Source organism: Oncorhynchus nerka, linkage group LG6 (genome assembly GCF_034236695.1).
Source record: "Oncorhynchus nerka isolate Pitt River linkage group LG6, Oner_Uvic_2.0, whole genome shotgun sequence".
NCBI lineage: Eukaryota > Metazoa > Chordata > Actinopteri > Salmoniformes > Salmonidae > Oncorhynchus > Oncorhynchus nerka.
Genome location: NC_088401.1, coordinates 90,591,451 through 90,606,635, shown reverse-complemented (window position 1 = coordinate 90,606,635; position 15,185 = coordinate 90,591,451). Strand labels below are relative to the sequence as shown.

Sequence of the window (15,185 nt, the reverse complement as noted above, 5' to 3'; positions counted from 1 at the left end):
CATCACCGCCTGGTACGGCAACTGATCGAAATCTGACCATAAGGCACTACAGAGGGTAGTGCGTACGGCCCAGTACATCACTGGTGTCAAGCTTCCTGCCATCCAGGACCTATATACTAGGCGGTGTCAAAGGAAGACCCCAAAAACAGATCTTAACTCAGGAGAGTCCCTCAGGAGAGTCTCTCAGGAGAGTCTCTCAGGAGAGTCCCTCAGGAGAGTCCCTCAGGACAGTCCCTCAGGAGAGTCCCTCAGGAGAGTCCCTCAGGACAGTCCCTCAGGACAGTCCCTCAGGAGAGTCCCTCAGGACAGTCCCTCAGGAGAGTCCCTCAGGAGAGTCCCTCAGGACAGTCCCTCAGGAGAGTCCCTCAGGACAGTCCCTCAGGAGAGTCCCTCAGGACAGTCCCTCAGGAGAGTCCCTCAGGACAGTCCCTCAGGAGAGTCCCTCAGGAGAGTCCCTCAGGAGAGTCCCTCAGGAGAGTCCCTCAGGACAGTCCCTCAGGAGAGTCCCTCAGGAGAGTCCCTCAGGAGAGTCTCTCAGGAGAGTCCCTCAGGAGAGCCTCAGGAGAGTCCCTCAGGAGAGTCCCTCAGGAGAGTCTCTCAGGACAGTCCCTCAGGAGAGTCTCTCAGGAGCCCTCAGGACAGTCCCTCAGGAGAGTCCCTCAGGAGCCCTCAGGACAGTCCCCCAGGACAGTCCCTCAGGAGCCCTCAGGAGAGTCCCTCAGGAGAGTCCCTCAGGAGAGCCCTCAGGAGAGTCCCTCAGGACAGTCCCTCACTCAGGACAGTCCCTCAGGACAGTCCCTCAGGAGAGTCCCTCAGGACAGTCCCTCAGGAGAGTCCCTCAGGAGAGTCCCTCAGGACAGTCCCTCAGGAGCCCTCAGGACAGTCCCTCAGGACAGTCCCTCAGGAGAGATTTGATTAAATGTCACCAACCGTTTGACATTTGGCAGTTTGAATAGAGCAATGGTGAGATACAATGATAGAGGGATGGAGAGAGATACAATGATAGAGGGATGGAGAGATACAATGATAGAGGGATGGAGAGATACAATGATAGAGGGATGGAGAGATACAATGATAGAGGGATGGAGAGATAGAGGGATGGAGAGATACAATGATAGAGGGATGGAGAGATACAATGATAGAGGGATGGAGAGATACAATGATAGAGGGATGGAGAGATACAATGATAGAGGGATGGAGAGAGATTCAATGATAGAGGGATGGAGAGAGATTCAATGGTAGAGGGATGGAGAGAGATTCAATGATAGAGGGATGGAGAGAGATTCAATGATGGAGAGAGATTCAATGATGGAGAGAGAGAGATACAATGGAGGGATGGAGAGAGATACAATGATGGAGGGATGGAGAGAGATTCAATGATGGAGGGATGGAGAGATAGAGAGATTTAATGATGGAGGGATGGAGAGATAGAGAGATTTAATGATGGAGGGATGGAGAGAGATTCAATGATGGAGGGATGGAGAGATAGAGAGATTCAATGATGGAGGGATGGAGAGATAGAGAGATACAATGATGGAGGGATGGAGAGATAGAGAGATTTAATGATGGAGGGATGGAGAGAGATTCAATGATGGAGGGATGGAGAGATAGAGAGATTTAATGATGGAGGGATGGAGAGAGATTCAATGATGGAGGGATGGAGAGATAGAGAGATTCAATGATGGAGGGATGGAGAGATAGAGAGATACAATGATGGAGGGATGGAGAGATAGAGAGATTCAATGATGGAGGGATGGAGAGATAGAGAGATACAATGATAGAGGGATGGAGAGAGATTCAATGATAGAGGGATGGAGAGAGATTCAATGATAGAGGGATGGAGAGAGATTCAATGATGGAGGGATGGAGAGAGATTCAATGATAGAGGGATGAGAGAGAGAGATACAATGATGGAGAGATAGAGAGATACAATGATAGAGGGATGGAGAGAGATTCAATGATAGAGGGATGGAGAGAGATTCAATGATAGAGGGATGGAGAGAGATTCAATGATGGAGGGATGGAGAGAGATTCAATGGTAGAGGGATGGAGAGAGATTCAATGGAGGGATGGAGAGAGATTCAATGGAGGGATGGAGAGAGATTCAATGATAGAGGGATGGAGAGAGATTCAATGGTAGAGGGATGGAGAGAGATTCAATGGTAGAGGGATGGAGAGAGATTCAATGGAGGGATGGAGATAGATTCAATGGAGGGATGGAGAGAGATTCAATGATAGAGGGATGGAGAGAGATTCAATGATGGAGGGATGGAGAGAGATTCAATGATGGAGGGATGGAGAGAGATACAATGATAGAGGGATGGAGAGAGAGAGGGATGGAGAGACAGAGCTTACTCCGTTGTTGTGGGTTTTATACCAGGCCGTTTCCATTGGGAGCTCCTCAAATGTCTTCACTCTGGGTTGGCATGACGACAGCTTCGACGGCCCCACGAACACACAGCCAGCGAAGGGCACACAGTTATAATACCTGACACACACACACACACACACACACACACACACACACACACACACACACACACACACACACACACACACACACACACACACACACACACACACACACACACACACACATATCCCCTATGTTATGTATATTTGTTGAGTGAGAACCCCAAAGGACCCCAGGAAGAGTGGTTGTTGAGTCAGGACCCCAGAAGACCCCAGGGGACACCAGAGGACACCAGATGGGAATGGTACCTGATGGTGTTATAGACAGTAGTATGGTACCTGATGGTGTTATAGACAGTAGTATGGTACCTGATGGTGTTATAGACAGTAGTATGGTACCTGATGGTGTTATAGACAGTAGTATGGTACCTGATGGTGTTATAGACAGTAGTATGGTACCTGATGGTGTTATAGACAGTAGTATGGTACCTGATGGTGTTATAGACAATAGTATGGTACCTGATGGTGTTATAGACAGTATTATTGTACCTGATGGTGTTATAGACAGTAGTATGGTACCTGATGGTGTTATAGACAGTAGTATGGTACCTGATAGTGTTATAGACAGTAGTATGGTACCTGATGGTGTTATAGACAGTAGTATGGTAACTGATGGTGTTATAGACAGTAGTATGGTACCTGATGGTGTTATAGACAGTAGTATGGTACCTGATGGTGTTATAGACAGTAGTATTGTGTTGTAGACAGTAGTATGGTACCTGATGGTGTTATAGACAGTAGTATGGTACCTGATGGTGTTATAGACAGTAGTATGGTACCTGATGGTGTTATAGACAGTAGTATGGTACCTGATGGTGTTATAGACAGTAGTATGGTACCTGATGGTGTTATAGACAGTAGTATGGTACCTGATGGTGTTATAGACAGTAGTATGGTATCTGATGGTGTTATAGACAATAGTATGGTACATGATGGTGTTATAGACAATAGTATGGTACCTGATGGTGTTATAGACAGTAGTATGGTACCTGATGGTGTTATAGACAGTAGTATGGTACCTGATGGTGTTATAGACAGTAGTATGGTACCTGATGGTGTTATAGACAGTAGAATGGTACCTGATGGTGTTATATACAATAGTATGGTACCTGATGGTGTTATAGACAGTAGTATGTTACCTGATGGTGTTATAGACAGTAGTATGGTATCTGATGGTGTTATAGACAGTAGTATGGTACCAGATGGTGTTATAGACAGTAGTATGGTACCTGATGGGTATGCTGTGACAGGCCAGTCTCATCTCCTCCTGTGAAGCGGGTCGTGATGAGGCGTGAAAGAAGCTGTCTTCCTCAGAACTCTGGGACGGATTCAGGGGGATGTAGTCCTTACCATCCTACAGAATATAATATCAGTCCTTACCATCCTACAGAATATAATATCAGTCCTTACCATCCTACAGAATATAATATCAGTCCTTACCATCCTACAGAATATAATATCAGTCCTTACCATCCTACAGAATATAATATCAGTCCTTACCATCCTACAGAATATAATATCAGTCCTTACCATCCTACAGAATATAATATCAGTCCTTATCATCCTACAGAATATAATATCAGTCCTTATCATCCTACAGAATATAATATCAGTCCTTATCATCCTACAGAATATAATATCAGTCCTTATCATCCTACAGAATATAATATCAGTCCTTATCATCCTACAGAATATAATATCAGTCAGTCCTTACCATCCTACAGAATATAATATCAGTCCTTACCATCCTACAGAATATAATATCAGTCCTTATCATCCTACAGAATATAATATCAGTCCTTATCGTCCTACAGAATATAATATCAGTCCTTATCATCCTACAGAATATAATATCAGTCCTTATCATCCTACAGAATATAATATCAGTCCTTATTGTCCTACAGAACGGGAAATACAGACATGTAACACATATCTAGGTTAAGCAATAAGGCCCGAGGGGGTGTGGTATATGGCCAATGTACCACGGCCAAGGGCTGTTCTTCGGCACGACTCAACACGGAGTGCCTGGACGTCTTATCTGTGGTATATTGGCCAAATACCACAAACCCCTGAGGTTCTTTATTGCTATTATAAACTGGTTACCAACGTAAATAGCATACCAAGGCTTTCAGCCAATCAACATCCAGGACTCAAACTACATGGTTATAATCCATTTTAAACAACATATGCCTCGTTCCATTCTATGACTTCAGTGTTGACAGATCAGACATGACTGGATAGGGTAAAACCTCTGTGTCTTACTGGTAGGCTGTCGTCCTGGAGTAGGTCTCCCAGGATATCTACCAGGGCTTGGAAGGGAGGTCTCTCTCGGGGCTCGCCCTGCCAGCAGGCCAGCATTATACCATAGCTATTAAGAGAGACACACAGACACATGTTACAGCAAAGAGATGTCCTACAGGCCAGTAGAGATGTCCTACAGGCCAGCAGAGATGTCCTACAGGCCAGCAGAGATGTCCTACAGGCCAGCAGAGATGTCCTACAGGCCAGCAGAGATATCCTACAGGCCAGTAGAGATGTCCTACAGGCCAGCAGAGATGTCCTGCAGGCCAGCAGGACCCCATAACTACCAGCAGAGATGTCCTACAGGCCAGTAGGACCCCATAACTACCAGCAGAGATGTCCTACAGGCCAGCAGAGATATCCTACAGGCCAGCAGGACCCCATAACTACCAGCAGAGGGCAACAGAGATACACAGTAGGGCGAAAGAGTGTTAAGAGTGCACTCCACACAACCACTAGTAGATCCAGCCACTACAGCTCACAGAGCACACAGTACCTTACATTACTAAGCATGTTGTGTGCTTGGGTTTGCATTAAATGTATGCAAGGTAGGTAAGGAGTAAGTTAGGATCTGTGTTGACTCACATATAACGACATATATCTTGTGAATTATTCTAGGATCTGTGTTGACTCACATATAACGACATATATCTTGTGAATTATTCTAGGATCTGTGTTGACTCACATATAACTACATATATCTTGTGAATTATTCTAGGATCTGTGTTGACTCACATATAACTACATATATCTTGTGAATTATTCTAGGATCTGTGTTGACTCACATATAACTACATATATCTTGTGAATTATTCTAGGATCTGTATTGACTCACATATAACTACATATATCTTGTGAATTATTCTAGGATCTGTATTGACTCACATCTCAGGGGAAGCTGTTTCAGGAGCTCTCATCCTGGTTCCATCTTTCAGTCGTTTACAGAAGTCCTCATCGATCTGGACACCTGGGTACGGAGATGCACCTGAAGAGAGGAACACTGGTGTTATCAGAGATAAGGTCTGTCTGTCTGTCTGTCTGTCTGTCTGTCTGTCTGTCTGTCTGTCTGTCTGTCTGTCTGTCTGTCTGTCTGTCTGTCTGTCTGTCTGTCTGTCAGGGTGGATGTCTGTCTGTCTGTCTGTCTGCCTGCCTGTCTGTCTGTCTGTCTGTCAGGGTGGATGTATGTCTGTCTGTCAGAGTGGATGGCTGTCTGTCTGTCTGCCTGCCTGCCTGTGTCTGTCCTGTCTGTCTGTCTGTCTGTCTGTCTGTCTGTCTGTCTGTCTGTCTGTCTGTCTGTCTGTCTGTCTGTCTGTCTGTCTGTCTGTCTGTCTGTCTGTCTGTCAGTCAGTCAGGGTGGATGTCTGTCTGTCAGGGTGGATGTCTGTCTGTCTGTCTGCCTGTCTGTCTGTCTGTCTGTCTGTCTGTCTGTCTGTCTGTCTGTCTGTCTGTCTGGATGTCTGTCTGTCTGTCTGTCTGTCTGTCTGTCTGTCTGTCAGGGTGGATGTCTGTCTGTCAGGGTGGCTGGCTGGCTGTCTGTCAGGGTGGATGGCTAACTATGCAACTAGGGACGAACATTATCTCTCACTGAGAGACTGTACGTCCTGCTAAAAGACCTAAATGTCTCACCCAGAGAGAAGATCTCCCAGAGTAGAACACCAAAGGACCAGACGTCAGACTGGCTGGTGTAGACCTTGTCAAAGATACTCTCTGGAGCCATCCACTTCAGTGGCAGACGGGCCTGCAGGGAGAGAAGAGAGGAAGAGAGAGGGAGGAGCGAGAGAGAGAGAGAGGAGAGAGAGACAGGGGGAGAGAGGGCGAGAGAGAGAGAGGGGGGAGAGAAGGGGGAGGTGGCAGAGAGAGAGAGAGGAGAGAGGGAAAGGAGAGAGAGACAGGGGGAGAGAGAGCGAGAGAGAGAGAGGAAGAGAGAGAGCGAGAGAGAGAGAGAGAGAGAGGAAGAGAGAGGGAGGAGAGAGAGACAGGGGGAGAGAGAGGGAAAGGAGAGAGCGACAGGGGGAGAGAGAGAGAGAGAAGAGAGAGAGAGGAAGAGAGAGGGAGGAGAGAGAGACGGGGAGAGGGAGAGAGAGCGAGAGAGAGAGAGGAGAGAGGGAAAGGAGAGAGAGACAGGGGAGAGAGAGCGAGGAGAGCGAGAGAGAGAGGGGGAAAGAGAGAGGGGAGAAGAGACAGGGAGAGAGGGGGAGAGAGAGAGGAGAGAGAGAGAGAGAGAAGGGGAGGGGCAGAGAGGAGAGAGAGAGAGGAAGGAGAGAGAGCGAGGAGAGCGAGAGATGGGGAGAAAGACAGGAGGAGAGAGGACAGAGAGAGACGGAAAGGAGGAGAGAGATGAGAGAGAGAAAGGAGAGAGAGACAGGGGAGAGAGAGAGGAGGAGAGAGAGGAAGAGAGAGGAGAGAGAGAGAGGGAGAGAGGAGAGAGAGGGAGAAGGAGAGAGAGACAGGAGGAGAGAGAGACGAGAGAGAGCGAGAGAGAGAAAGAGAGGGGAGAAAGACAGGGAGAGGGGGGAGAGAGAGGGAGGAGAGAGAGAGGGGAGAGAGAGAGAGAGAGACAGGGGAGAGAGAGCGAGGGAGGAGAGAGGGGAGAAAGAGAGAGAGGGGAGAGAGGGGAGAGAGAGAAGGAGAGAGAGAGAGGAGAGAGAGAGAGAGAGAGAGAGAGAGAGAGAGAGAGGGAGAGGAGAGAGAGAGAGAGAGGGAAAGGAGAGAGAGCGGGGAGGAGAGCGAGAGGCGAGAGAGAGAAAGAGAGGGGAGAAAGACAGGGAGAGGGGGAGAGAGAGGGAGGAGAGAGAGAGGGGAGAGAGAGAGAGAGAGAGAGAGAGCGAGGGAGAGCGAGAGATGGGGAGAAAGACAGGAGGAGAGCGAGAGAGAGAGACAGGGGGAGAGAGGACAGAGAGAGAGGGAAAGGAGAGAGAGAGGAGAGAGAGAAAGGAGAGAGAGACAGGGGGAGAGAGAGCGAGGGAGAGCGAGAGATGGGGAGAAAGACAGGAGGAGAGAGAGAGAGAGACAGGGGGAGAGAGAGAGGTAAAAACATTGCAAATACAACCAATATTTATGTTTATTTATTTTCCCTTTTGTACTTTAACTATTTGCACATCATTACAACAGTGTATATAGACATAATATGAAATGTCTTTATTGAGAAGGAAAGGAGACAGAGAGAGAAAGAGGAGAGTGCCCCCCACTCCCACAAAGAGGGTCTCAACATGGAAGTCACATCCACCCAGGCCGTGAGCAGACAAACAGGCCCAACCCCCACTCTTACACTAGCCCAAGCCAATGGCAAGTACCAGATGCTCAGCAGGCTCTGCTGACACTTACTGGTCTGAGGCCAAACCACACGACTAACAACATTGGACACTTTATGGAACAAAAAGCCTTCACTATCTCATCCTGGAATATCCCAGGCCTGAGGTCATCTGCCTTTGGCCTAAAGAGCAGGATCCTGGACTTCATCAAATAAATCAGAAATACAGACATTGTCATCCTACAAGAAACATGGTATAGAGGAGATGGACCCACTGGTTGTCCTCTAGGTTACAGAGAGCTGGTAGTCCCCACACACTACCAGGTGGGTGGTATAGAGGAGATGATCCACCACACTACCAGGTGGGTGGTATAGAGGAGATGGACCCACTGGTTGCCCTCTAGGTTACAGAGAGCTGGTAGTCCCATCCACCACACTACCAGCTGGGTGGTATAGAGGAGATGGACCCACTGGTTACCCTCTAGGTTACAGAGAGCTAGTTGTCCCATCCACTAAACTACCAGGTGGGTGGTATAGAGGAGATAGACCCACTGGTTGTCCTCTAGGTTACAGAGAGCTGGTAGTCCCATCCACCACACTACCAGCTGGGTGGTATAGAGGAGATAGACCCACTGGTTGTCCTCTAGGTTACAGAGAGCTGGTAGTCCCATCCACCACACTACCAGGTGGGTGGTATAGAGGAGATAGACCCACTGGTTGTCCTCTAGGTTACAGAGAGCTGGTAGTCCCATCCACTAAACTACCAGGTGGGTGGTATAGAGGAGATAGACCCACTGGTTGTCCTCTAGGTTACAGAGAGCTGGTAGTCCCATCCACCACACTACCAGGTGGGTGGTATAGAGGAGATGGACCCACTGGTTGTCCTCTAGGTTACAGAGAGCTGGTAGTCCCATCCACCACACTACCAGGTGGGTGGTATAGAGGAGATAGACCCACTGGTTGTCCTCTAGGTTACAGAGAGCTGGTAGTCCCATCCACCACCCACTACCAGGTGGGTGGTATAGAGGAGATAGACCCACTGGTTGTCCTCTAGGTTACAGAGAGCTGGTAGTCCCATCCACCACACTACCAGGTGGGTGGTATAGAGGAGATGGACCCACTGGTTGTCCTCTAGGTTCCAGAGAGCTGGTAGTCCCATCCACCACACTACCAGCTGGGTGGTATAGAGGAGATAGACCCACTGCTGGTCCTCTAGGTTACAGAGAGCTGGTAGTCCCATCCACCACACTACCAGGTGGGTGGTATAGAGGAGATGGACCCACTGGTTGTCCTCTAGGTTACAGAGAGCTGGTAGTCCCATCCACCACACTACCAGGTGGGTGGTATAGAGGAGATGGACCCACTGGTTGTCCTCTAGGTTACAGAGAGCTGGTAGTCCCATCCACCACACTACCAGGTGGGTGGTATAGAGGAGATGGACCCACTGGTTGTCCTCTAGGTTACAGAGAGCTGGTAGTCCCATCCACCACACTACCAGGTGGGTGGTATAGAGGAGATGGACCCACTGGTTGTCCTCTAGGTTACAGAGAGCTGGTAGTCCCATCCACCACACTACCAGGTGGGTGGTATAGAGGAGATGGACCCACTGCTGGTCCTCTAGGTTACAGAGAGCTAGTAGTCCCATCCACTAAACTACCAGGTGTGAAACAGGTTAGAGACTCAGAGGGTATGATGGTAACGCACTCTATTAAATACATCAAAACAGGAACATTTTACATTTGGCTAGAAATTCAAAGGGAAATGATCTCAACTGAGAAAAACGTCCACCTGTGTGCTACCCCCCCCCCCCCCACTAGAATCCCCATACTTAAATAAAGACAACTTCTCCATCCTAGAGGGGGAAATCAATCATTTCCAGGCCCAGGGACATGTACTAGTCTGTGGTGACCTAAATGCCAGAACAGGACAAGAACCTGACACCCTCAGCACACAGGGGGACAAACACCTGCCTGGAGGTGACAGCATTCCCTCCCCCATATGCCCCCCTAGACACAACTACGACAACATAACCAACAAAAACGGGTCACAACTCCTGCAGCTCTGTCGCACGCTGGGTATGTACATAGTCAATGGTAGGCTGTGAGGGTTCCCCTCTCTCCACTGGGATTCTCTGCCTCTAACCCTATTACAGGGGCTGAGTCACTGGCTTACTAGGGCTCTTTCATACCGTCCCTAGGAGGGGTGCGTCACTTGAGTGGGTTGAGTCACTGATGTGATCTTCCTGTCTGGGTTGGCGCCCCCTCTTGGGTTGTGCCGTGGCGGAGATCTTTGTGGGCTATACTCTGCCTTGTCTCAGGATGGTAAATTGGTGGTTGAAGATATCCCTCTAGGGTTGTGGGGGCTGTGCTTTGGCAAAGTGGGTGGGGTTATATCCTTCCTGTTTGGCCTTGTCTGGGGGTGTCTGGAGTACTTCTCCTGTCCTATTCGGTGTCCTGTGTGAATTTAAGTATGCTCTCTCTAATTCTCTCTTTCTCTTTCTTTCTCTCTCGGAGGACCTGAGCCCTAGGACCATGCCCCAGGACTACCTGACATGATGACTCCTTGCTGTCCCCAGTCCACCTGGCCATGCTGCTGTTCCAGTTTCAACTGACCTGAGCCCTAGGACCATGCCTCAGGACTACCTGGCATGATGACTCCTTGCTGTCCCCAGTCCACCTGGCCGTGCTGCTGCTCCAGTTTCAACTGTTCTGCCTGTGATTATTATTATTTGACCATGCTGGTCATCTATGAACATTTGAACATCTTGGCCATGTTCTGTTATAATCTCCACCCGGCACAGCCAGAAGAGGACTGGCCACCCCACATAGCCTGGTTCCTCTCTAGGTTTCTTCCAAAGGTTTTGGCCCTTCTAGGGAGTTTTTCCTAGCCACCGTGCTTCTACACCTGCATTGCTTGCTGTTTGGGGTTTTAGGCTGGGTTTCTCTACAGCACTGAGATATCAGCTGATGTAAGAAGGGCTGTATAAATAAATTAGATTTGATCCTATGGTAGGTACACCTATAGCTCATCTCTTGGCAGTAGTACTGTAGACTACTTTATCACTGGCCTCAACCCAGAGTCTCTCAGAGTTCACAGTGAGCCCATTGTCCATCAGATCACAGCAAAATCACAGTCTACTTGAACAGAGCAATACTCAATCATGAGGCATCAAAGCCAAAGGAACTGAATAATATTAAGAAATGCTATAGATGGAAGGAATGTAGTGTGGAAAACTACAAAAAAATAAATGAGGTAACAACACATTCAATCCCTTTTAGACAACTTCCTGGACAAAACATTTCACTGTAATAGTGAAGGTGTAAACTTGGCAGTAGAAAACCTTAACAGTATATTTGACCTCTCAGCTTCCCTATCAAATCTAAACAATTAAAACAGAAAACTGATAAAAAATGAACAACAATGACAAATGGTTTGATGAAGAAATGAAAAAAACCTAAGAAAGAAGTGGAGAAACCTGTCCAACCAAAAACATAGAGACCCAGAAAACCTGAATCACTAAAACAATACAGAAATGCGGATGTAATTGAAGAATCCATAGACTCATAGACTTAAAGACCAGAACCCACTGGATTCTAGAACCCACTGGATTCCAGAACCCACTGGATTCCAGAACCAACTGGATTCCAGAACCAACTGGATTCCAGAACCCACTGGATTCCAGAACCAACTGGATTCCAGAACCCACTGGATTCCAGAACCCACTGGATTCCAGAACCCACTGGATTCTCCAATTACATTGAATGAACTACAGGACAAAATAAAAACCCTCCAACCCAAAAAGGCCGGTGGTGTTGATGTTATCCTCAATGAAATGATAAAATATACAGACCACAAAATTCCAATTGGCTACTAAAACTCTTTAACATCAGCCTTTGACTCAATTTGGCATGAGGGTCTGCTATAGAAGTTGATGGAAAGTGGTGTTGGGGGAAAAACATACGACATTATAAAATCCATGTACACAAACAAGTGTGTGGTTAAAATTGGCAAAAAACACACACATTTCTTTCCACAAGTGTGAGACAAGGATTCAGCTTAAGCCTCTTCAACATAAACTGTCATAGTCACAATTGTATCCTAGATAACTTAGAAACTCAGCAAAAAAAGAAACGTCCTCTTGCTGTCAACTGCGTTTATTTTCAGCAAACGTAACGTGTAAATATTTGTATGAACATAACAAGATTCAACAACTGAAACGTAAACTAAACAAGTTCCACAGACATGTGACTAACAGAAATGGAATAATGTGTCCCAGAACAAAGGGGGGGAGGTTCAAAATCAAAAGTAACAGTCAGTATCTGGTGTGGCCACCAGCTGCATTAAGTACTGCAGGAAATCACACACAGAACGAGCAGTATGGCTGGTGGCATTGTCATGCTGGAGGGTCCTGTCAGGAAGAGCCTGCAGGAAGGGTACCACATGAGGGAGGAGGATGTCTTCCCTGTAACGCACAGCGTGGAGATTGCCTGCAGTGACAACAAGCTCAGTCCGATGATGCTGTGACACACCGCCCCAGACCATGATGGACCCTCCACCTCCAAATAGATCCCTCTCCAGAGTACAGGCCTCGGTGTAACGCTCATTCCTTCGACGATAAACGCAAATATCACCCCTGGTGAGACAAAACTCTCACACGTCAGTGAAGAGCACTTTTCGCCAGTCCGGTCTGGTCCAGCGACGGTGGGTTTGTGCCCATAGGAGACGTTGTTGCCGGTGCAATTTATTGCCCTGGCCACATCTGCAGTCCTCATGCCTCCTTGCAGCATGCAGCACCCGGTCTCACCCTACTAGAATCTGAAGTCAAATGTCTACTGTTTGCTGATGATCTGGTGCTTCTGTCCCCAACCAAGGAGGACCTACAGCAGCACCTAGATCTTCTGCATAGATTCTGTCAGACCTGGGCCCTGCCAGACCTGGGCCCTGACAGACCTAGGACCTGACAGACCTGGACCCTGACAGACCTGGGCCCTGACAGACCTGGGCCCTGCCAGACCTGGGCCCTGACAGACCTGGACCCTGACAGACCTGGGGCCCTGACAGACCTGGGGCCCTGCCAGACCTGGGCCCTGCCAGACCTGGACCCTGACAGACCTGGGCCCTGCCAGACCTGGGCCCTGCCAGACCTGGGGCCCTGCCAGACCTGGGCCCTGCCAGACCTGGGGCCCTGCCAGACCTGGGGCCCTGCCAGACCTGGGGCCCTGCCAGACCTTGGGCCCTGCCAGACCTGGACCCTGACAGACCTGGACCCTGACAGACCTGGGACCTGACAGACCTGGACCCTGCCAGACCTGGGCCCTGACAGACCTGGGCCCTGACAGACCTGGGGCCCTGACAGACCTGGGCCCTGCCAGACCTGGGCCCTGACAGACCTGGGCCCTGACAGACCTGGGGCCCTGACAGACCTGGGGCCCTGCCAGACCTGGGGCCCTGCCAGACCTGGGCCCTGCCAGACCTGGGCCCTGCCAGACCTGGGGCCCTGCCAGACCTGAACCCTGACAGACCTGGGACCTGACAGTAAATCTCAGTAAGACCAAAATAATGGTGTTCCAACATCAACTTCCACAGAGCTGTGAACGAGCTGAGAGACAAGACAAGAAGAGCTTTCTACGCCATCAAAAGGAAAATAACATTTGGCACACCAATTAGGCTCAAAATACTTGAATTAGTCATAGAACCCATTGTCCTTCATGGTTGTTAGGTCTGGGAGTCCGCTCACCAAACAAGAATTCACAAAATGGGACAAACACCAAATTGAGACTCTGCATGAAGATTTCTGCAAAAAATATCCTCTGTGTACAACGTAAAACACCAAATAATGCACGCAGAGCAGAATTAGGCCGATACCTGAATTAGGCCGATACCAGTTAATTAACAAAATCCAGAAAAGAGACGTTAAATTCTACAACCACCTAAAAGAAAGCGATTCCCAAACCTTCCATAACAAAGCCTTCACCTACAGAGAGATGAACCTGGAGAAGAGTCCCTGGGGCTCTGTTCATAAACACAAACACACCCCACAGAGTCCCAGGACAGCAATACAATTAGACCAAATCATGAAAAAACAAAAAGATAATTACTTGACACATTGGAAAGAATTAACTAAAAAACAGAGCAACTAGAATGTTATCTGGCCCTAAACAGAGAGTACACAGTGGCAGAATACCTGACCACTGTGACTGACCCAAACTTAAGGAAAGCTTTGACTATGTACAGACTCAGTGAGCATAGCCTTGCTATTGAGAAAGGCCGCCGTAGGCAGACATGGCTCTCAAGAGAAGACAGGCTATGTGCAACACTGCCCACAAAATGAGGTGGAAACTGAGCTGTACTTCCTAACCTCCTGCCAAATGTATGACCATATTAGAGACACCAATTTCCCTCAGATTACACAGATCCACAAAGAATTTGAAAACAAACCCAATTTTGATAAACTCCCATATCTACTGGGTGAAATTCCACAGTGTGCCATCACAGCAGCAAGATTTGTGACCTGTTGCCACGAGAAAAGGTCAACCAGCGAAGAACAAACAGCATTGAAAATACAACCCATATTTATGTCGATTTATCTTCCTTTTGTATTTTAACTATTTGCACATAATACGACATTTGAAATGTCTTTATTCTTTTGGAACTTGTGTTTATTTCACTTTTGTTTATTATCTACTTCTCTTGCTTTGGCAATGTTAAAAGATGTTTCCTATGCCAATAAAGCCCCTTGAATTGAATTGAGAGACAGAGAGAGTCAGAGACAGAGAGAGACAATGGTTCTTCAGCTGTCCCCATATGAGAACCCGTTTTGTTTTCAGGTAGATCCCTTTTGGGTTCTATGTAGAACCCTCTGTGGAAAGGGTTCTACATGGAACCCAAAACGGTTCTACCCGGAACCAAAAAGGGTTCTTCAAAGGGTTCTCCTACGGGGACAGCCGAAGAACCCTTATAGGTTCTAGATAGCACCTTGTTTTCTAAGAGTAAAGTTGATGATCCCTAGATAATCATAACTCCTGAACATCTACAGTTCTAAAGCTCCTCTGGTAACAGACGTTAGAGTTTGCCGTTGGCCCTGATGTAACCACCCCGAGTTTGCCGTTGGCCCTGATGTAACGACCCCGAGTTTGCCGTTGGCCCTGATGTAACCACCCCG

The 15,185-nt window shown here is 48.1% G+C and overlaps 1 protein-coding gene across 1 annotated transcript in view; it reads right to left on the bottom strand.

Moving 5' to 3' along the window:
- LOC115128137 (vascular endothelial growth factor receptor 3-like) overlaps positions 1–15,185 on the bottom strand; it is a 107,647-nt gene that overhangs the window by 6,290 nt on the left and 86,172 nt on the right. Inside the window, 5 exon segments of the mRNA XM_065019105.1 lie at positions 2,356–2,488; positions 3,702–3,826; positions 4,735–4,840; positions 5,659–5,758; positions 6,400–6,511. Of these exon segments, the coding sequence (XP_064875177.1) occupies positions 2,356–2,488; positions 3,702–3,826; positions 4,735–4,840; positions 5,659–5,758; positions 6,400–6,511 (576 nt within the window).